The sequence below is a fragment of the Lonchura striata genome, chromosome 15, assembly GCF_046129695.1.
Source record: "Lonchura striata isolate bLonStr1 chromosome 15, bLonStr1.mat, whole genome shotgun sequence".
Classification (NCBI taxonomy): Eukaryota; Metazoa; Chordata; class Aves; order Passeriformes; family Estrildidae; genus Lonchura; species Lonchura striata.
In genome coordinates, this window is record NC_134617.1 from 13847440 (window position 1) to 13871273 (window position 23834).

Here is a 23834-nt window from a genome sequence, read left to right on the forward strand (position 1 = left end):
GGAGGGGAAAGGCTGGGTGGTGTAATAGATCCGATACTTTAATTTTGACTCTATTAAAAGATTTTTGGTGTGCTTTGGGCATTATTTTATTAGTATAATCAGGAAGTTTTGAACAAAGCATGAAGCAGAGAATTGCAAGAAATATTGTAAAGCCTGTCATGCTAAGAAAAGCAAATAGGCTTAGGAACTTGTTAGGATGTTTTTCTCTACTGATTTTAATGTCGTGTACCTTTATCTAAACTTTCATATCCCACAGGTAAGCAAAAAGTCGAACTAGCAACAGCTTGGAGTGCCTCTTTCTTAAATAAGTAGCTTTGTGCAAGTGGAAGTGAATTGTCTTTAAAGAATGTAGGCTCAGTTCTTCACTGGGAGATGGATATGAATATGCTATTGCCAGTGCTTTAGGTTTTCAAAAGTCTTTAAGTATTGTAGATGAAGTACACCCTTTCTAACATCATGAACAGGGGAAAACTCTGCTATGGAGTAACTGTTTCCTGCACCTGTGTTGTTGCATGCAGGTGCTGAGTGCTCAGTGACAGTGCTGCGTTCCTGGGCAGGGTGTGGTGATGCCACTGGTTCGTCAATCATCACAGGGGGCACTCTGAAATGGGACAGAGCTGCCAGGCATCCTGCCGAGAAACAGCTCAGCCTGTGCCTCCAGCATCTGTGGCAAGATGGGGTTGGGACGTGCTCTGTGCCTGCCCTCGCCTTCCCCGGGATCCTGTCACAGCTGGGAGTGGCAGCTCGGTGTCCCCTCCAGAGCCACCAGCTGCTCTGCTTGTGCAGGGTGGTGCCCGGTGTTCATGTATTGCTGTGGGCAATCACTAACAAACCACAGCTCTTCTCAGTTCCTAAACCTGGACCTAAGCCTGCTCAGTTCCATCTGGGTAATTTCCCTGTATACCTTTTGGGAAAGCTGTGGTTTATTCTTGTATCTGGAACCACCACAAAGTGGTTGTTTCTGCACTCTCCTGGTGTTCCTGATGGCTTGTTTTGGAATTGCTCCTTTTCAGTTTATGTTGGAATTGCTCCTTGTTGTGGCTTTATGAGTTCTTTATCCTTTGTGTGTAGTTTTGTGTTGGGAGAATATAAAGTACATTGATGCTGGATGGGAGAAGCCAGCAGAGCTCTTGTATTCTTTCTTCACCACTGAGGTTAGTCCCTCTTTGAAAGTTGTGTTGTCTGGTTTTCCTGCTCTGTTCTGTAACAGTTCACCTGTGGGATGCTTTGATTGAGTTGAACAAGAAGACAGAGCAGTGCACTCAACTCACTAAGGACTGTAAATGCATTTTTCTGGCTGGCACAGGTGTAGCAAATTGCCCTTTTAGTCCTGTTTACTTGTTTTTCTCATTCAGTCACAGGTAGTTTCTGCTCCTTGGTGATCAGAGAAGAGCCCTGGATCCCCTGCTGCTGTCTTGTGCTGTGATCAGGGGGCATGTGGCAGAGACACTGGCCCTTCTGTGCCTGGGGGCTCTGCTGTACAAAGCTGTGCTTCAGCTGATTTGAAAGAATGTTTCCAGGTAACTGTGAAAAGCTGCTGCTTTTACAACGAGCACTGAGAATTTGTGTCATGTGCCATGTCAGAGCAGCAGAGTGTCTGAGCTGGTGCCTGGTCACATATGGGTGTGAAGATACAGCACTGAGTCCTTGAATACATGAATTGGTGTAGTTCTGTGAGAAGCACAAAATTGAGCTAAACAAACCCTGTTCTCCTTAAGCTGAGTCCTGATTTAGTGACTTCTTAGCTTTATGGGATGGGCACTTCACCCATCGAACAGCTCAGCTGTACACAAGGGAATAGCTGGTGTGTGAGGTGTGGTGTTTCTGATTACTGTGACCAGATGTATGATCAGGTAATATGCCACTGTTTTTTATTATATATTGATGAGGAAAGCTAGGAGAGGTAAAGTTATTAACAGATCCCATGTTTTAAAAGAGTGCTATACAGGTAGAGGCTGGATGGGATGGGAATTTGACTTCCCCCATTTTAGTAACTCTAAGTGGTTCTGATTGATCTCAGAAGGGAGCAGTGAACCATTGCTTACAGTACTGGAACCACTTGCAATTTTGGTGGGGGAAGAAGTAAAAATCTTTGCCCTAGGGGTTGGTTCTCGATGTGGCCCTGAGCACAGGCCCCACTGGCAGGGCTGGAGCAGGCTGAGGAGCTGCTGAGCCATCCTGCTGTGGGAGATGGCCATTCCTTTAGCCCAGGTGCCCATCTGACTCCTCTCTGATTTTGCTGGCATGCAGAAAACTGCTCCCTCTCTTTTTGGGCACAGTTTCTGCTGCTGCAGTAAGTTGGAACAGCCCAAGGATTATCTGGCAGCAGTGACAGGTTGAGGTGGGAGTGACCTTCCTGCCAAGCATGGTTCCCCTGGAAGCCACAGCTCACTCCTGAGCTGCTGTCAGTGCAGTTGTGCTGTGCTTGCCTGGCTCCACGGGTGGTGAGTGTGGGTTCAGCCAGGCAGCTGTGTCACTTGTAGTTTGTCTTTCAAAGCAGACAGCTTAAATATCAGATTGATGCTTTCTCAGCGCTGCGCTGCGGGCTGTAATTCCATCTGCTGCGACACGGTGAAGGTGACACCTGAGCAGGTATGTGCTGCTTTCTGGATGTCCTGCCTGTACCTTCTGCATGCAGAACTGGAGGCACCAGTTTACCTGCTTGTTGGCCTTGCTCACCATGTGGTTGTTTGGGAGTCTAGCAAAACACTCAATATTTTCTCTGAAGTGCTGCTAGAATTTCAGTGTTGTATTTTCATTCATCCTGATCACTGCAGTTTCTGCAGTATCACCAGCCTTTGTCTTCACTGCTTTGGAACAATAGAAGCATCTGTTTATGCCATTGATTTGGCAATTATTAGAAGGACACTGAACAAAGGATATTATTAGTGGAAAACAGGAATTTTTAAACACCTCTGCCCATAAGGTCTGTGTTTTTAATAGTTCTGCAGATTCATCACTGATTTTGGAACTTGATAGCAAGTTGGCTCTCTGGATCAGCCTGTAGATTAGATTAAAGTTACTAGACAAGGGCAGCAGGAGTACTTTGTTTGTCAGAGAATTTCATCTTGATCTTTGCAGGTGAGCTGAACTGTGGATAATGATTTATTTAGCTGAGCTGGTGGGAGTAAGTTAATATGCATGTTGTGAATTCTGCATTGGTGCTGTAGATCAGCATTTGGGTAGAAATGAATAAAAAAGGTAACACAGAAAAGATTGTTGAAAAAAGGTTACTGGCATGGGAGTTGCATTTCATTCAGTTGCTGCTGGTGAAGTAGTAGTGAGGTTAAGCAGCAAATTTCAAACCTGCAAGCTCTCATGATGGCTTGCTTAATAGCAGGTGTACAGTACTGTAAGGCACAGTGTCAGATCCATTAAACACAGCTTTGATGTAAGGATGAAAATGAATAGCTGAGATATTTTAGGTAATTGCCTTGAGCAACAGTGATGGTTGTATTGGAGCAGCTTCAGTGAGTTATAAACAAGCTTCAGCTGAGGCCAGATCAAGCAACTGATGGTTTGCAGAGTGTCTGGTGTGGTTTGCCTGGAGAGCTGCACACATGGTGTGTGCAGGCTGCACTCCTCAATTCCTCCTTTTCTGTTCCCACAGAGGAGTGGGTGTTCAGATAACACTTTCACCTCCCCAGCTGCTTTAGTTTTACCTCAAGTGTCTTGCAGCAAATACTGGTTTAGACTGAGGGAGACTGACTCATTCAGCTGCTTCTCATCCCTTGGCATATAGAAAGGCTACAAAACCTGGTAGTGATGGAGAAAAAAGTGTTACTGAGGGATCTTGGCAAGAAATACTACTTTACACTGTCTGAAAAAACACCCTGGCTTTTTCCTTTTTTTGTTTGGATGGAAGAAGAGAAAGCACAACTGAGGTAAGCTGGACAGGATTGTGTTTTTAAGTGTCATCTATAAAAAAATTTGAATTATCCATAGAGAAGACATTTGAATTATCCATAGAGAAAGCTTGTTTTCAGGACCTTGCTTTCTAAATTCAGGGGAAGGTACTAGTGACCTGGGGTATTCCACGCCTCACAGGAAAGTCTCAGGAGTGAAATCTCTTGTGCCTTAAAGCACCTTCAGATCATCCAACTTGTTTGCTAGGCTGCTTTACAAAGAGGGCTTCTTTTTGTGAGGAGGGCATAGGTGTATCTCACCATCTTATTTTCCTGGCTACATCCCCTGAAAACTGAGAGAAAGAAAATACCTTGTTAGAGATCAGCAGGAGCTAGGGCTTGATATGGCACAGCACAAAGAAATGTGATTTTCTACATTGCCAGGTTTGTGTGGCCTCTACTAGATTTTAAGAGCTTATTTTGACCAATTTGTATTTTCCAAGACAAAGCTGAAACTTACAGATTTGTGCCTTCTGCTGCTTCCCTCAACTTGCAGGGAAGAAAAACATGTGAAAATGGAGGTGGTTTGGCTTGACTTGTTGCAAAACTCCAAAATAATATTCTGTGTGTTCTTCACCAAATGCTTAAAATCCTATTTTGGAGTTCACATTAAATAATAGGCAATTAAGAATGTAACATCCAGTGCCAAATACATCCTTTTGAAAGTATAGCATAAGCTGTAGGTATGTGATTGCTTAGGATAGGGCTGTCCATAGGATGTAGCTGTGCTATGTGGATGAAGCCATTTGGAGTGGTTAGAGCGTGTTATGTCAGATATTTAGAGATTTGGGGAGCTGAATTGAAATCCTCCGCAGAAGAAATTCAAGAATTGCCAGAAAAATAATATAATCCATAAAAGACATAGCTGTTGCTCTCAGCTTTTGCATTAAAAGCCGCTGGGTGTTTTGGCCACGGGCAGTGTGGAAGGGAGCCCTGGTCTGAGCTGCAGACCTGGGGCTGCTGTCGCTTCTCCTGGGGAGAGCTGCTGCCGTGCAGAGCAAAGCTGGCCACCAGTAAATGAGCTGGTGATGGCTGAAGGAGCAGACATCTCTGGTGTGCTGCTGCAGCATGCTCTGTCTGGCAGACACCTGGGGCAGGGCTCTCCATCTGGCGTGGGCTCGGCCCTGCAGGAGTGGCTGCTGCCGTGGGAGCCGCGATCCGCCCGGCCCTTCTGCCGGGATGGAGCCGGGACAGCTCCGGTGGCGAGTTCTTTGTCCTCACAGCCCATCCCCTGCGCTGCTGCTGCCGTGTCCTCCCTAACACCCCTCTCACAGCTTCAGAATGCAGCTTCGACATTGTGCTGCAGTCTGCCAGATGCTCAGAGTGCTCACAGAGGGAGTAAGGACTTTAGCCATCTTCGGGGAAGCGGTATGTGCCACTGAGGGTCACAGCAGCCAGCGGGGCTCAGCTTTGTATTCAGATGCGCTGGCCTGCGAGCTGCAGACATTCCAGATACTTGTGTTCGTTTTGGCTGTATCCAGGCACGCACTCACAAAGAGCAAGATGCGTGCAGTGAAGTATAAATCCCGTCCTCTAATGACTCAAAGCACTGTTGTGTGCGCATACATGCTTAACAGATTGTATAATTAGCTGGCTTTGTGAGCTGGCAGCATGTATGACTCTCCAGTAGCCCCCCTAAAAATCCTGTGCGGTGTAGGGAGCGTCTGCGGGTCCTTGAGCTGCTTGTATCGGCGCGGTGATGAGTGCTGGGCGCCAGGGAGGGGCCGCATCCCCTGTGCCCGCAGGAGAAGCGCTTCCCAGCCGGTGCCACCAGCTCTGCCCGTCCCTGAGCGCTGGGCTGGCGGCAGCTCTTCCCTTCCCCTCGGCTGCCGACGCCGGGCCGGTTTGGCTGGGCGCTCCGGGCACAGGGCTGTCCCCGGGGCAGTGCCCTTGCAGACAGGCTCAGCGGATGGGGCAGCCCAGCGCCTCGGCGTGCGCGGGAGCCCGCGGGCTCGGTGAGGCGCTGGCCCGGGCTGGAACGCTGTTGTTGGCGGCGTTTAATTGAGGAGCGGCGGTGACGGGGCTCTCTGCAGGCTGTCCCGGCCCTACAGCGCGGGCACAGCGGTGTTCGTGAGCCCGGAGCTCGGCGGTGCCCGCACGGCCGGGCCGCCCGCCCGCAGCCGCGCCACGGGCTGTGCCGTGCCCGGGGGTGGGAGCGGCGCCGGGCCCGGCGCTGCGTGCCCGGGGTTTCTCTGGAGCCGGCAGCAGGGCAGCGAGCGTGACCTTGGAAACCCTTATCGAGATGGAAAGGTGCAGCGAGGGAGCGAGTGCCCGGCGGGCGCTGCTGCGGCTCCGGGAGATGCCGTCCCACAGCCCGGCTGCCCCGAGGGCTGCCGTGGGTCAGGCGCTGTGAATCGAAGGGATCGCCTTCTGCAGCTGTTTGCATGCATTTATAACTCATAATGAGCCTGAAGGCGGTAGCAAGGCGAGCTGTGGCAGCTGGAGAAGATGGGCCACCTGAGAGGAGCAGGTTTAATGATGATTCTGTGGCAGGCAGAGCTCGTCTGTGGGTTTGGTGCTCTGGTGAGGGCTGTGGTTTTCCCCAGTGCTGGTGCTGGCACTCCTGTGTCCCTGGTGCGCTGTGGACAGCTGAGAGCCCCAACCCAGCTGGGGATGCCCTGCTCAGAACACGCTGGGTGATGCTCTGTGCCTGAGCAGAAACACTTCCTGGGAGGGCTTGGAGGGTGCAGAAACTGCTGGCCTGGGAAGAGGAGCAAGGAAAAGCTGTGCAGAGAGAGTGGGAGACATGTTTCTTACAGGGGCAACAAACCCTCAGCCTGGCTCAGTTGCTGATGTCTTTGTGCTGTGGATCCAACACAGTTCTCCCTCTCTCCCCTGCACTAGCACGTGTACTTGTACAGTCACATGCTAATTCAGGTTAAATAACTGCATCTCCTTGAAATTGATCCTTTTCTAAGATGTGCTTCTAATCCTGAAGCATGTCCCAGGAAAGTGACACTGTACAGATAAAGCAACCTTTGCTGTGTGAAAAAGTAATCAACACTTACTACTATGAATATGTGCCGTAAAATGAAAAATGCTGCATTCCTGAAGAAATCTAAGTATTGTTAGAGCTTGACTGTGGCACTTCTGTTGCTGAGGCTGCACTGCAGCTTTGGATGCAGATACTTAAAATTCATTGGTTCATAGTGTTGGGTTTTTTTTTCCCTCTTGACAAGGATAGAATAAAACCTGTCTTTCTCCATGGCTATAGGAACATACCCTTGTGTACTTTTTGTTGGAAGAGTTCAGGCATTTACTGATGTCTTTGATAATTCCTTCCTTTCTAAATGCTTCGCTTGGAGCATTTGCATAAAACCTTATCTTGCTTAACAAGTTCAGTTTTTTTTCAGTTTTAGAGGATCCAGGAATTTGGATGTGTACTGATGACCTTGGGACATTTCTTTTAGGTCCTGTGGAATGGGGTGGCCTCAGCCCAAGGGAGGTGAGGAGGTGGAACTTGCCCCTGCTGACAGGGGCAGTCCCATTGCTGTAGTACATGAAGACTTGGTTCCCTCTTGAATAGCTGGATCAGCTTGCTGAGGACGATGTGAGTAGTCATGCCAGCACCTCTGATGCTCCTGTAGAAACAGTACTTGGTTGTGTTGAATGGCAGAGTTGTCAGGGTTGGTGTAGGCTGGTGTGTGCTGTATGCAGTGAGATCTCAGAGGATGTGCTGCATGTCCAGAGCCTGCTTCTGAACAAAGTACAGGATGGTGTGAACACACCTTTTCTGTCAGAGTTGGTGGCCTTGCTGGCCAGCTTATTATTATTATTATTATTGCTCTGAGCTTCATGCCAGCTGCTTCTTATTGTTCTGAGCTTTTGTTTGCCATGATACTTAAGACAAATCTGGCATCTCTGGCCTTTTTCTTTGGGGTTATCTGGCTGGTAAAGCTGGTATAAAATGCAACCTGTTAGTTGGGATTCACCTCCTTCATTTTTTGATGTGGAGCAGCTGTGAAGGTGGTAGTGACACAAGTGTCTCTGCTGTCAGACAAGCCAGGAGCTTGACTGAGGTACATACCTACTGTATGTGTGTGGGAAAAATGGGAACACAGACAGCAAAAAGACACAATCTGTGGGCTTAGCCACCTTCACCAGGGTATACTGGAAAATGGAAGATTGTTCCTTTGGAAGAAAGTAGGTTCCTGTGCTCTTGGTCATAAACTAAAGTAAAATAGTAGCTAAATATTAATAATGAGACTATGTAAGGTGTGTCTGTGCCACATACCTGGAGCATGAAGTGTGAGCAGCAGTGATAAAGTGATATGTATGCTGAGTCTCTGCTTAGGGGAAAGAAATGCTGTCTTGAACTGAGGAATAACTGAAAAACCAAATCCTCACCTGGCTTGTGCCATTTCTGAGCTGGCAGAAGGACTCTCAAGTGGGCTTTAAACTACCCAGGATAGATGAGAAAGGGGAATGCAAGAGAGCAAGTGGCATTATAACTTCCATGTTAACACAAATTTGATCTGTTGGCAAAATATATTCATAGTGGATCATTAAAAATAAACGATGTTTGTAGGAATAAATCAATCAAACTCACTTGGTGATGCAAATCTCACTTTTGCTGTCCTCAGAAGCGTGAGCAGCCTTCAATAGTTGTTGATTTGTATCGACTCCCTTGCAACGTGTGAAGTTCTGAGCTATAATTAGTGCTTTGTACAGTTCTGCCTATAAACAGTTTGGCATGAGTTTTTTGTGGCTTAACTACATGGTAAATCAAGGCTTTGTTGCTTTGGATGAAAAAGATACTAAACCTATTAATTTTATATTCTTACCTTCCAACTCTACATCTCCTAAAGTTTTACTCTCACAAGGTTGTTCTGGAAATTTGCTCTTATTCTGACATTTCTGTTAATTTTTATACAATATGGCTTTTCAGGATCTGAGAACACATTGCCTCAACACTTACAGTGACAGTAGTAAATTGTAAATCTCATATTGTGAATTCCAAGTGCTGCATTCATGAGCTGAGGGCTGTGCAACCTGGACTTTCTCCTCTTTGGCTCAGAAGTGAATTGCCATGTTTTCATTTTCAAAGGCCATCCTCAGTGGTAACTCACAAGGCTGAGTCTGTTGAAATAGTTTTGGTTTGCCACTCTTAAAGGAATGGCAATGGATTGCAGTCTGCATGGCTATGCTTATGCTTGGGTGAGTATTCTGTATCTGGAATCCACAGCTGCTTTGCAAGCAGAAGGATTTTTGTTCTCCTGTGTTCTCCACTTCTCTGACATCATCTCAACAAGGCATCTGTTCTGATTCTTGCAGGCAGACGGAATACTCCATAGTCCATGCCTGGTACTGCTGAGTTTACAATGGCATTGAAGGGGTCCTGTGAGCCCCCTGAGGCCCCTTGGGGGTTCATGTGGCTTGGGAGCTTCCTCTGTGTAGAAGGGTCCTTCTCGATCTGGCCACGTTTCCAGAGTGGCAGGCTGATGTCAGATCAGAGTCATGCTGTATTAGTAATGTTTTCAGAACTAGGCACTGCAGAAGAGCTGAGTGCCTGCAGCTGATCTGACTTAGGGCAAGGAGCAGAAGATGCTCTGGTGATGCCCTGCTGCTTGCCTGGACTGTGTTCTGCGAGGGGTGCAGAGAGCCTGCCAGTGTTGCTGTTGGGGATTGGGACTATCAGATAGCTCTATAACTCAGGACATTTATAATGCAAGAATAGCAAGCAGGCAGCCCTACCAAAGCTGGTGTAGGGATGAGCAATTAGCCCAGTGCTAGCAGGAGGTGAACCAGGGAGCAACATGCCAACCATGTGCATGGAAAACAAACTCCCGTGCTTCCTTTGTCCTTTCTAAACGGGGTTTCATACTTGCAATGCTTGTTTTCTACACTGGGGAAATGAGATGAGTCCAGTGATGCCACCCTAGGGTTGTCTATCTTCCCACTTTATGTGTCATGTGAACAAAGGGCACAGGAGCTGACAGGATAGCTTGCAGGAGGCATTTGCTGTTCACAGAGCATGCTGGTGAGAAGTACAGCACCAATCTTTGCTTCTGAAAGAAGTCAGATTTGTAAGCACTGTACATGAAGTGTATTCAGTGCCTGTTGAAGACCAGTTGTGGAGTGAATCCCAAATCTCTTTTCCATCATTCCTGCCTGGATGGTCAGCCCAGTGCTCACTGATCCTGAATGCTGAGGTAGGGCAGTTTATTCCATACTTCCCTCCTGGCTGGGATCTCAAATATTTATCTTTTTGTGACAGCAGCTATTGGTTCCCTGTTCTAGGAGCTGTATTGTGGGGGGAGTTTGTCCTATACACCTCCTTATCTTACGGCATCTTGCCAATATAAACTGCTGCCACCCACACTAGGCAGCCTTTCAGGGAAGCAGGAATGCAGGCTGTAAGAGCAGAGACAGATCCTTTCCAGTTCATAATCTCCCAAATATGTCAGGGAACTAGTCTGACTACTCTGGGTGCTTGGTAGGCAATTTACCCCATACTCCAAAGTGACCAGTCCCCTTATTCAAGAACAGTTGAGCTTCCAAGTGAAGGGAAAGCTGACTTAGTTTTAGTTAATCTGCTCAGGCTGTGCTTGTGGCAAGGCTGCTTTTTGTTCTAGAAGAACTGAAAGCAAACTTAAAAACCAATGTCAGCTATTTAGAATTAAAGATGTTTGAATTACTTGCATGGTTCAATTCCAATTCTTGCATGCTTTTAATTCAGTGGTGTTGTACTGTTCTCATCAAGTTGTACCTTACACTTTTGTATCTTTTCTGCTTAATTGGTTCAGGAAAGCATGCGAGATATAGAGGCTGGCAGGCAAGTTAATGTTGTGAGAAGCCTCATCTCCCATTTCTTGACTTTTTAACCTTGAACTATCCCAGGAATTTTTGCATTTGAGTGATTAAGGAGGTATGACTGACCTCCTGCTTGCAGAACCGGTTTGTTAATCACTGGGAATGATCTAAAATCTGCAAGTGGTTTTTGATAGCCTTCTCCTTGCGAATAACTTCGTTGTTCTTTGCTTCCAGGGGTAAATGATCTGCACTGAAAAGACATACACAGGAAACAGACTGTCAGTGTGTGCAAAATAAAGCTTGTGAACATGCAGGCCTTTTCAGAAGTAGATAGAACAAGCAAGCAGCTGACTGTACTGGTTTTCTACGCATACTTGTACCTGGTGGGGTCATAAACCACATAATATATAGATTAATGTATGTGTGAATCTGTTTGACTAATAGAAATGGATAAATGCATTTGTGTTCAGAATACCTGAAATCCAGACTGATGCCTGACTTTCAGGTGTCTTTGGTGTCTCCTGATCTCTTTTGTGGAGAATCTACTCAGGCAGTATGTGACTAATTTCTGCGCAAAGGAAGAATTTAAATGTTACCTGCACATGTCAAAGCAGTAGAGAGTCTAATTGGCAAATTACACACAACTCAAGATCACCTTACAGAGGTTGCCCTCATGGCCTGGCCAGAAAACATCACTGAGTTCTTGAATGTCAATAAAAATGTATAAAATTATGATAGCTTGGAAAATAAGCTCTGAGGATAGATGTTGGACTTGCTTATCCTAGAGGTGGCCCAATGCATGAAGCATCAGGGGCCAGGAGGAAATAAAAGGGCAAAGAGGTCTTCAGGAGGCTGAGAAGATGCTCAATAACCATGGCAATGGAAACAACCACTTCTGAAAAGCAAACAGCTCTGCAGTTTGAGTTGCTTGAGGAGATGTGTTGTTTATTTTAAGCCATTTCTCTTGGTAATATTTATGTTGTAGTTTAAGCAAATTTGTTTGGTTTACACTAACAGCTTTAAATATGCTTTTTTTCTTCTCAGAGTTGACCTCATTTTACTGTAAGAGTGTAATTTGTTCCCAGTTATCCTTTATCACAACAAGACCAAGACCACACACTGGCAGTCTCTGAAATGACTTGAGGTAACCAGAAGCTTAAGGTGACTGGGCCTTTGTGTGGGTTTTGGCATAATGTCTCCCAAACTTTGAAATGTTGTATTTGATCTCTCCTAACTGTGCTCTCCTTGGAGTATAGTTAAGAAGATTCTCAAATCTGTGATCACTTTTTAAAAGCTTCTCCTTGTTACCTGACAAGCACATTTGTCTCCATGGTTTCCCTCTGCTAATGGTGGTCCTGAATTGGGCCTTTCTGCTCCTCTGGGTGTAGAAGTCTCCCCCTCCAGCTCCTCTGCAGTTGTTGAGGTTTTGGTGCCACTGAGGTGTGACTTGGCCTGGAGCTCCCTGCTGAGTCCCTGCTGAGGATGCTGCTGTTGGGGATGAGCTGTTCCCATTGCCTGTTTCCTAAACTGCTGTTGGAGTGGGAATACAAGGCAGCATTTCATTGTGCACAGGTGTGTGGAGATGGGGTGAGGAAAACTTTGCCAGCAAGATCATAAAACATTCACTGCCACACCTGCAGCCTCCAAAGGCAATCCTCCTTGCAGTGAGAGAAGATGCTCCCAGGGAAAATAGTTACTATAGTGACAAATGGCCCTGGTGTGTGTGAGGGCTGGATCACCAAGTTGAGTAATAAATGTGTAGGTGTCTATTTTTAAAAGCTTTTGTGAGGAGGAGATTGCAGACAAATTTTCTAGGACTACAGCAAAGTGATAGGGTTTTCTGTGCTGAAGTTTAAAAATAATAATCGTCTGTCTTGAGAATGAGATGACCTCATTAAAAACAAAGAAGCTTGTATGTCATCGTGTGGAGCCTCCTGGCAGTGATTCTTGCAGCAGTCTTCTGAGTTCCAGTGGCAGCTCTGCTGGAAGTTTGAGTTCCTCAAAACTCTGTGTGCACAGCAAGCCCAGCGTCACAGCTGGAACTGAGGTGCCTTTAGCTCATTCTCTGTCCTGGTCTGTGTAGCACATCCTCGCTTGTAATGAACAGTGACTTTTATTCTAACGAGAAATAAAGAATTGCTGTGTAAAAAAATAAATAAATAAACAGAAGCCATTGAAAATAAAACCTGACTTCAAGCTTCTCCTGCAAAATGCTGGGCTAAAAAGGTGTTTGGTTTTGTAAGAGAAATAGTATGAGTGGGAGTATCTGCCACAACTCATAACTGTGTCCTCTATGTCTTGACTTCTTGCCCGAGGGCTTGTCTGCCTGACACACTTGCTGTGTACCTGTGATGCAGGAGGGAAGGGGAGAGCTCAGCAGGGCTGGTAGGGTGTTTGTCAGGGTTTGATGGCTCATGCTGCAGCTGTAAGAGGAGCTGACGTGATGGTCCTGAGTGATCCAGGTGCTGCCTGGGTTCCTGGTGCAGTGAGCTGCTGCTGTGGGTGCAGCAAAGTGCAGAAATCCCCTGGGCTGTCCTCTCGCCCTAAAGTCATGAGGGATTTCATAGAGGCCATGTGATCTGTCCTGCACTGATTACAGTAAGGCTCTCCTGTTTAAATGGCTTTTCTTTGTTAGGGGCTCTGAGGAGCCCTGCAAACACAGATTAAGTGGGTTAATGCACATTGTGAACCTGGCCCTGTGCTGTTGGTTTATGAACCTGCCCTTCTCGGGGACCAAGCCCGGTGTTTGCTAAGTGCACAGCCACCTGTGTGCACTTACAGCCTCATGGCTGTGAGCCTCACCAGGAGCTGCTCCTGGTTTACTGCTGGAGGCCCCCAATTGATTCCAAAATGCAGCAGTTACAAAAATAGCATTTCCTGGTTTAGGCAGTTCAGAATTGATTTCTGTTACCACTGCAGTATTAACTCCAGATTTGTAAGTGGCACAGGTCACCCATCTCCAGCTCCCGCTAGGAACCTCTGTACAGCCATGTTTAACAAACCTTCTGCCAATCAAAAACTGGTTATACAAGGATTATTTGCCTTCAGTTTCCCATGTAATGAGGTTTTTGATTGACAACAGTGGAGTTCAAGAATATAGAAAGGCTTTCTGAATCTAAGATGAGCAAGTTTTCATTTAATACTGTTTGCACATGATAACATTGGCTTCCAGTTTTATCTGTGATAGAAACTGAAGGTGATAAAAATAAGAAATATAGAAACCCTTCTCATTTTAAAATAATGTGACTAGGAAATAGAGGTAAGAAGCTAACTTTGTATTTTGTGCTGTGGGAGTGGGATTTGGACATAATTTGCTGTACAAATAGTTGAGCTACTGTGGGCAAACATTTTGCAAGGATGGAAGTGTCTTGGGATGTTCGCCATGGCTGGTGGTGAGCAGTGGCTTCACCCTCGTGCTGCCTGTGCCAGAAGACTGTCAGATGCTCCTCAGATTAGGAAGTTGGGTGATGCTGTTCTTTTACCTCCGTTGATAGGATTAGTTTCTGAACAGTGACCTTGACCTGCTGTGTGTGGTGGTTGCTCTGGGTACCTGTTTTCCAGGTGTCTTAATTAGTAATTGCACTTGTTCAAGTAAATGTGAATTTCTTGAATGAAATATAAAAATTACATACTAGAAGCTAAGAAAATACCATGAAAATGAATAAATGTAGGTTAAAATGTATTTTTCAAAATACTAATTATTCCTAATAATGACCCCAATTAAAAAGTATCTATGGGGGAATGGCAGTCACATGTATGATGAATGTGGGATATGGGTGACTTCCTATGAGGTGAACATATGGGTTAGTTTTTGGGTGAGCTAGAAGGCCAGAGGCTATGATTTACCAATATCTTCTCTAGCTCAGGCTAGTTTCTCTTGTAGAGCTCCTACACCAAGCTCAGCCTCCAGCTTAGATGCAGATGAAGCACTTGAGGAGTAGTTCAGGTATAACCCATATCTGATGGGTGTTGGAGCAAAGGGAGCACTGCTGGGAGGTACAAAATCTCCCGTCCCAAAGTGTCATCTCTTTTAACTAGGCCAGTTTGGGTTCCATAAAAAATGCTATATGTACAGACCTTAATTTTGCCCCTTGGTTCCCTCGTTGTGGCTGGAGATCAGAAGTCACAGAGTCAGGATTTTCTGAACTTTTGGGTGCATTGCTTTCGTGTGAAAACTGGATGAATGCATCTGAAGGTTTCCCTAAGGAAGGAGGGTAAGGAGTGCACAAACCACTTTTGGTTTCCTTCCTTAGTTACAGGCAGGGTGGTGAAAGGGGAGAATTTTTGTGCATTGCTGCTTTGAGTCCAACTACAGGGAGAACCTATGGTGTGGTAATGTGGTTTGCCTGAGCTGATGAGATTTTTTCAAGGCAGCCAGGAAGCTTTGTGAATTGAAAAGGAGAGGTTTCAAAGGAATAGTCCTGCAGATGTGTCCTAGCTTCAACTTCCCACATGAGGAGGAACAGTCCTGTTTTATGCAGCACTAAGGCACTAACTAAATCATGTCCTGCTGTGAGAAAGAAGCTTCTCCTTTTTGCTCTTTAATCCATCATTGTGAGTATGCTGGGGGAAACACTGCATTTTTGGATCCCTTCTGGAAAATTGCTTTATTTTAGTCTTCATAACAACCCCTAAAACCATACCTTAAAACAAGGAAATAATCTCTTTTTTCTTTCTGTGCTGTATTCAGAGTCTTGCTACACAACATATTACATGTCTTTCATCTAATTGTACCATTGCTACTTTGATTTGTGACAGTTTTTCCCACAACAGCTAGGGAAAGGAGCTTAGAAAAGTAAGTAATATGGTTGTAAAGCTGCAGTTACTTGGGGAAATAGCTAATTTGTCTATAACAAGTGGAATTACAGTCTTAGTTATAAAACTAATTGTTATCTTGTTTGCTAGTTGAATGACAGATTTCTCCTCTGTACAAATGGGATAGTTGGAAGCTGTGGGCAGCCAGGAAGGAGGGCATTAGTCTGTGCTTGGTGATGGGTGCTCCTTGTGAGATATGCTGAAAATATCAGTCTCAAAAGTGAAATAATTGTCTGTTTCTGAGCCCTAGTAACTGGCAAGTCTCCAGTTGGCTTGTGGCATTGCTATAGCAGACTGATCCTGCCTTGCTTTTTTTTCCTTTTTCCAAAACTCTAACTGAAAGAACTGGCTGGATGTAGTTCATGCATTGTATTTCATATGGAAAATAGGAATAAGCATCCTTCAGTTGCTTGGTCCTGGCTTCCTATTCAGTCTGACAGTTTCTGAGCACTTTTATAAGGAATTCAGCTGCTTCTGACAAAATAAGACCCGGACAAAAGCTGAACAGAAGCTTTATAAGTTTGGTGTTACACTTTGGAGCACCAAAGTTGGCACTACAGTACCATTCCCTGATGGAAGTATTCCAAAGACCTAGGGCTGATAGTGCAGCTTCACACTGCTTTTTGTTTTTTACCAAGACAGGGTTTAATGTTAGGTGGGAATCCTGAGCAGAATTCTCAGAATTCTGCAAGACACTCCACTCAGTGTGTAATACAAATTAATTTACTGAGATGTGTTTTATGTCTGCAGCATACCCTCACCTAATGTACTCTTAGTATGGGTTTAATTACTGCTCTGTGTTGAGGGATTCTTGCTTGGATCACTCACCAAAAACATTGAGCAGTGTGGCTGGGCTGTGGGAGATGCATGGCTCCTGGTTTAATCACTCTGCAGGGCTGGATGGAGCTGGTGTGCAATGCCAGGACTGCAGACACGGGATGGAATTGCACCTCTTCTTGCAAAGTTCTCTACAGAAGTGGCAGAGCAGCAATCATGCCACCAATTCACAGCAGTATTTAGAGTGTTGCTGACCAAGTGCTGCACTGGAGAAGAGCCGTGGGACTTGCTGTGCCTTGCAGCCCCACCTTGATTGCTGGGGGTGGTTGTGGGCACCACAGTATAAACTGACATTAAACCATTCGAGAGTGTCCAGAGGATGGCCAGGAGGATGGTGAGGGGTCTGGAGGGGCAGCTGCATGGAGGAGACCAAGGGGAGACCTCATTGTGCTCTGCAGCTTCCTCGTGAGGGGAAGCAGGGGGACAGGTGCCCATCTGTACCATGAGCATGACAGGACTTGAGGAAACAGCATGAGGCTGAGCCTGGAGGTTTAGGGTGGATAGAGGTGGAAGTTTTTTCAGCCAGAGCGTGCTGGGCACTGCCCAGGCTCCCCAGGAAATGGTTATGGCCCAGAGGCTGCCAGAGCTCCAGGAGAGTTCGGACAATGCTCCCAGGGATGCACAGGGGGCATTGCTGGGGGCTCTGTGCAGGGCCAGGAGCTGGACTGGATGATCCCTGTGGGTCCCTTCCAGCTCAGCATATTCCATGGTTCTGTGATCCCAGCATGACTGTGCCCCTCTCAGGGATGGGAGCACTTCATCTGGTTCAGCATTTGGCACTGTGCCCTCCCTCTTCCTGCCCGTGCTGCTCCCACATGAGCCCCTACGGTTAAATAAAAGCAGGTGCCGTTTTCAGAGAGGAGGAAAGTGTTAACCCTGGTGTTTAACTTAACATTGCCAACACGTTTGCTGCAGCACTTTCATCTCTGTTATCTCCAGAGAGTGGCTTATATCTGACCTTGCTCTGCATTTTTACCCTTGTGCATCTTTGATTTGATGAACTCAGAGCAGCACATATTGGGTACTCAGGCTGAGGCAACAGCTTGATCCACAGGGAAAAACATGGGATAAGGGATAGCAATCAGAAGCATTGAGATTCTGTTTTATTTTCAGGTAATCTCTGTTTTCTATACAAACACAATTTTGGTACACAGTCTAGATTAAGAACTGTAAAAATAAACCCTTCAGTGAAACTTTACTGAGAAAGTTTTACAGTTCCATCTTGTGAAGCTCTAAGTTCTTTTGCACAGCAGAGCTTTAAATTAAATTGAAATTTTCTGAGAGAATAGTGATTGAAACTGCTTTATATGGCAAAGGCAGTGCGTTGAAAGGGAAATGCAACAGCAGGTAAATTAGAGGTGTTAGTGGCTTTACAAAAATGTTCCCACCCCATTCTTACTGCATACCAGACTTATAGGTCATATTTAGGGGGAATTATGTTAGTTGTTAAATGTTGATCTTATGTTGAAGACTTATATATAAGTTGAAGGCTATATCTTCTGGATGAAGGCTTTTTTCCTAAAATTCCTCTTAACAATGAGTGACTGTAAGATGTTAATATGAGAGTAGCAGCTGGTTCTCAGTGCCTCCAGATGATGCCTGCTCAGAACTTAGTAAAACTCTTTGTCAGCCCTTCTTAATTCCCTTTGGGTAGGGAGGACTTGCTGGAAAGCTGTGCAGCCTCCTGCAGTGGGTTGCAGAGCTGCTCTGTCCCCCTTTGGCTCCCTGGAGTGTGCTGCCTGCACGTGGCAGAGTTGGGTGCAGCTCTGGAGGTGCTTGCTGACCCCTTTGCTCTCGCTGTGTGCCTGCCTGGAGGGACTGTGGTGTTGTACAGTGTGTCCTGTGCTTTCTGCCACAAGGGCTTCTCTGGGAAGGCAGACTCAGCCCCCATCCATCCATCCATCCATCCATCCATCCCTCCATCCATCCATCCATACACACACCACCCAGAGCCCGGGGCCTGAGTGATGGATCTCTGGGCCTCTGGTATATTGTGCTTTTGGCAGCTGGGGATGTGAGGCATCTGCAGGATTAATTCCTCCTGCCTTGTGCCTCCCTGCAGTGCTGTTTGGTTTGGAGTTTTGTTGGTGCAAGCTGAACCTCATTAGCTCTGAGGCAAAGGGAGGAAAGGGACGTGGTGTTGGTGATTAAAATCTGTACAGCCACTCAAGGAGTGGGTACTCTCAGCTTTGTGTTTTGCCATACAGGCCTTCAGAGTGTTGCTGGCTGTGGTCTGTAGTAGAAAAACTCATCAGAGCAGTGCTGTGGAAATACTTCCTTGTTCGGACAGAGTGGGTTACATGTTTTCTGATACTGAGAAACTAATCTTGTTTGTCATTAATGAAACAGAGCATATTGCAATGCAAATGAGAGAAGTTGCATGACAAGTGGTCCCACAGTCCTCAGCACTTGCTATTGATTGTTCAGTCTTACTTATTCATGCTATGCAAATTGCATTTCTCATCTTGCTCCTTCTTGTCTACGTATTTTTGGTACAGGACTTGCCTGCAAACAGTCTTGTTCTTTCACTGGGGAGGCAGGAATTGTTTCTGGCAAAGTTCTTAATGTTCCTTTGTCGAGCGAGTACTGGCTGAACCAGGGAAGGCTGCAGAGCTGTGTCAGAATGAATTCATCTTGCTCTAACTTCAGATGGAGAAAGGGAAGAGTTAGTGGTGTATTATTTGATAAGAACAAAGGCTTTAAAATAGTTTTCAGCTCTCTTTGGTTTTGATACTGAAGCCCTTGTGGCATTTGTTTTCTAGTCAGTTTTTTGGAACAAGGCATGTGGGAGTGTTCTTTTATTCATGCTAAATATTATTTTGCATTTCAGGTATACTAAACCACTGACCTTCGCTGACTGCATCAGTGATGAGTTGCCCTTAGGATGGGAAGAAGCTTATGACCCTCAGGTTGGAGTCTATTACATAGACCACAACACCAGTAAGTGACATGCTGCTGTGTTTTTGCAGAGCAATTTCTGCCTCTGTTAAAGTATACTGAACACAAAACCACAGAGTTGCTAACAGCATGTTTTAGAGTCGATGAGACCTGCAGCTTGTGGAATTAAATCCTGTCCTTCTCCATCATACAAAGTACTTGCCTCTCTAAGCAGGAATTTGAGACCTTTTGGGTTGCAATCTTCTAATTGGAAGCCACGTTCAAGCCAATACTATGGACACACCTCTGTCAGATTTGGTTCTGCTGAGGAGTCCAACCGGGTAGCAGAGAACTGGAGTTTGTTCTTAGCCTGGAATTTGTCCCTGTTGGCAAGACCATCAGAAACAGTGCAAAGGTCTTGTGCTGATTCCCCTGGCAGGGGTGAACTGAATGAGCACGAGCTCCTTTGGCTGCAGGAGCTCACACTGCCTTTGCTGGAGACAAAACCCTCAAGTAAGCTTGGGATGTCCTGTTCAGGGTTCAGGCTTGGGGTGTCTTTACCCTGTGTCCTCAAACTAAGCCACTGCTTACACCCTTTCCTAGATTGCTTGATTGACCAAAAGAGTTAATTTTGTAAACTCATTTGAATTATAAGAAAATACAGCATTTGTTATATCATTACAGACATTACTAGAATAACTGTAATGAGTTATGCTAGAACAAATCCCCTGGAAAAGTAATAAGCAAAACAAATAAGTGACTGATTCTCTTTACAGAACAGCTTTAGCAGCAGCCCAGAAATTCACAGCACAACCAGTCCAGGCCCTTTTAGGGGAGCTTGCAACTCATGGTGAAAGAAACTTTGAAAAGACAAAAGTGCCTCGAAGTTGTGTGTTTTTTAAAATCTACTTAAAATCTACTTCTAGGCCTTCAACTGAGATATTTTTTTTTTTTTTTTTTTTTTTTTTTTTTTTTTTGGAAAATGACATGATTATTTTCAAATAAAAATGTGGAAGTCTGGGAAGTCTGGTGCATTTTTTTCCTTGGTCCATTTTTATCCCCCTTTGGGTATCTTCATCTTCACATCCTTCCCTTTTTCAAAATTGCCATAATTTCACCTGGCCTGAGACTGCACCCTCCAAGCTTTACAACTTCACTTGAGTATTAAAAATGCAGAATGAAAAAAGCCTAGTCCCAAAAAGCCTAACTGACCCCCACAATACAAAAATCGTAAGTTTCCAGATGTAAAGGTGACACAAATATTTTTATTTAGAATTTATGTAAATCCTGTAATTTTAGGATGACATATCTTTAAATGGCTTCATCCTAAGTATTTTTCTGTAAGGTAGGGGATGATTTTTCTTTTTATTGGAAAGGGTAGGCAAGTCTACAGGATCACACAAAGGAGATCTGCAGGGGAGAGGAATGGACAAACTTTGCTTTAGAAGGTACTGAGTTGTAAGGCACAATTTTGGTAAGACCAGGTCTGGTGTCCATTTCACAGTCTAGGAATGGGAAAATAGCCTTGACCTGAAGCTGTGGGACATGGAAGCTGCTGGACCCCTGAAGTGTTTAAGTTAGCAGAAACTCCATCATTGTTAAGTTTGAGGTTGGACTCAGTGATTCTAAAGGCCTCTTCCAACCTGAATGGTTGAATGCAGCTGGGTCAAACCAAACATGGTTTTATTTATACATTTGAGTTGGTGCAGGGTGAACATGCAAAGGTCTGGTTGCAGGTCAGGTCTGTGCCTCTCACAGGCACCACAGGATCAGGGGCAGGCAGAGAAGCCTTCCAACTGTGCTTACACCTGCTTAATAACAGTGCCTTTCAAAAAGTTCCACTTTTTGTAAGTGGGATGTCAGGTGCCTCAATATTTAAATGAGAATTTCAACTAAAAAGTTGAAGAGGAACAAACTTACGGCATATTTCTTGTGCCAGCTCTAATGCAGATCACGACAGAGCAGAGCACATCCATTTACCTAAACCTAATCAAGCAGCTCATCTTTGTGGTTTATGTTGAAGAATCCTCTGGAGAGTGTCCAAAACTTTCTTCCTCTCCAAGGTCTCTAGCAGGAAGGAACTGCTGAGGCTGGGAAGGGAATGGAGCCACATTGGGTCTTGCTCATACTACACAAGTATTTGACACTAATTATCAGAAATGAGCCCAAGGATAGACTTAAATGAACTCTAAAGGCAGGAGCCATTAAAAGAAGCAAGATGGAGAACAATTGTAACCACCTCTCTGAGGGAAAATAAATACAATTAAATTGAATTGAGTACCCAGAATATTCCTAGTACAGTATTAATGCACAGCCTTGAGTGTGGCTCTCTGGGAGAACTTTGGAGTGTGATTTGCACAAAGGAATGATGCTGATGCAAGCATCATAAACCTACATTCCTCCGACATGAAGCAAGCAGATTTATTTATGACAAGCTCAACATTAAATTAGGAATTCACAAGACAACAAATGATGCAATAGCCTGAATTTCTATAGTTCTTTCATCTCACTTCTGAATGTATTTTGCATTTCTCAGTAGCTGGGGCTCAGTGAGAACCCTTGGCCAACACTTTCATTGATTGGTTTTACATGTTTGAAAACGAAAGCTCAGAGCTGCAATCAAGGGGTAACAGCTAGAGCTTTGATTACTGAATAGGTTGAGGTGAATATTTAGAATAAATCTGGACACAAAGCACTTCAATACCTCAGTGTGTTAGCCATCCTCTCTGTGAGCTGTCTGCTGAGCATGCCCTGGGTCTGATTGTGGATGGGCTTGGAGCACTGGCAGTGCTTCACCACATCACAGAGGTGTTCAGGATTGGAGGCTTTTGCAGTCTTCCTCCTCATTGCTTATAATAGAGGAATTTTCCTGCAGCAGCTTCCACCACCCTTCTTGGGATTAGAGGAAGAATGGGCTGCTAGTCTAAGGAAAAACTGGATATAAGCAGGCTTGAAGACTTATGTTGAGGTAGACTTACCTGCATCAGACCTCAAGAGGTACTTTGCCAACATACTTTTTATGCTGGAAATTAGAGAGCCCTAAGTCACAGCTGCTGGTGGCTGTGCAGTCGTGTCCAGGGAAGCTGCATGTCTGGGAATGTGGGGGCAGCTCCCTGGGTAACAGCAGACTTCCCCCTTCTGGTTCAGCTGTGGGGAAAAGGCAATTACTTCATCTGGGTGTGGGTGATGGTTATCTGGAAAATGGGATTTAAGGGCAAGAATTGAGGCAGGAACATGGATGTCAGAGTCATATGGGTTCTGTGTCCTCCTGATCTTTCTTTTGCTGCCTCTAGGAGGACAGTGCTATCCACAAAGGCACCTACAGCTGGTACAAGCAGCTGCTTTTCCCTCATATTATTTTGGGGCAGTTTTTCAGGTCCAGGCCTAACTGTAATATTATATCAGCTAAAATATTGCTTCTGCTTGCAGGACCTGGAAAGGACTCAGTAGAAATGCTTCTAACAAACTATTCTGAGGTTTTCTGATGCATTTTGTGGCTTCTCCAAGTTTTGCCATGTAATTTGAAGCACCTTGTGTTCCTTTGGGTCTTGAGGTATTGTTAAAAACAGCTTACTGCTGGAGTAGCCGATTAATTTTCTCCTCAGCATGATCATGAACAGCTTGTGAAAAGGATTGAGTGTCATCCCTTGGGTAAACCCCTTTATTTCTAGTTCTGCTGCTAAGAATATTGTCTAACTTTTCTTCCCCACATCCTGTGTACTGCAGTGCTAGTCTTATGCCTGACTTCGTAAGAGCAGCTCATACCTTCCACTCTGGCAGCTTTTTCTAAATATTTAAAGAGGCTCTTAAAATATGCAGATTAGATTCCCACTGATAGTTTCAAGCAAGTCCTTTCCATTAATTATTCATTGTTTGGTAACTAGGCATCCTTATTCAAGCATGTTCATTTAGACAGTTCAGAGCACTTGGTCAACTAAATATTGGAACCTGCTCCAAACAAGAACATGTAATAGCCTTGAAATAGAAATGAAAAATGTTTTGAGCATTTCCTCACAAAACAGAGACACACACTGACAATAAATTTACCTCATTAGTATTAGATGTGGTTGCATGTCTGTGACTTTACTCGTTTTTCATTATTAGAAACCTGGAAAGCAAAGTATTGGTTGTGTTGGGGTAACAGAGATAGAAGTGCTGTGGCTGCTGCATTCTCTATATTACCCTAAACTCCACCTCCCACATCCTTCAGTCATTTACTGCTGTGCCTGCTTTCCCTAAAGGAAATGTTTACTCCTCTCTGAGGTTCTGTTCATATAATGTCATTTAAGAAGCTTTCACAAATCTGTGATTTAATCAGATTTTATTTTTACTTACCTCTGGAATCTGAGTGAGCAGGTTTTCTTTCCCCTCTGCAATAAAAGCCACTTGATAGCCAAAGAGGATGGGCAGAGTTGTAATTGCTTTCATGTTGTCAGGTGCAGTATAATGCAGTTATGTGGCAATGATATTTTCTGAAAGTTTTATCAGTGAAATAGTAGAAGCACTTTGTTGGTAATGTTATAAAGCAGGTGCAATAAAGATTAGTCTAACAGTCAGTGTCTTAGAATTGTGTATGCAAATTCTTAGGTGGGTGTTTTTAAGAGCCAGAACCAGGGCAGCTTCAGCAGCAGAGGAGTTGGAGAGTTC

General features: G+C 45.0%; 1 protein-coding gene across 3 annotated transcripts in view; it reads left to right on the forward strand.

The window, feature by feature from the left end:
- Positions 1 to 23834, forward strand: part of WWC1 (WW and C2 domain containing 1) — a 66185-nt gene that overhangs the window by 11035 nt on the left and 31316 nt on the right. Inside the window, exons 1-2 of one of the 3 annotated variants that reach the window (XM_021528624.2) lie at positions 2563 to 2592; positions 19141 to 19250. Coding sequence is in view for 2 of the 3 variants with exons in the window: in XM_077786706.1 (XP_077642832.1) it covers positions 18750 to 18802; positions 19141 to 19250 (163 nt within the window). In the remaining variant the exon portion in view is untranslated. Of the gene's footprint in view, positions 1 to 2562; positions 2593 to 18723; positions 18803 to 19140; positions 19251 to 23834 lie in introns of those variants that run through there. The other 2 variants (XM_077786706.1, XM_021528623.2) reach the window with 2 other exon arrangements.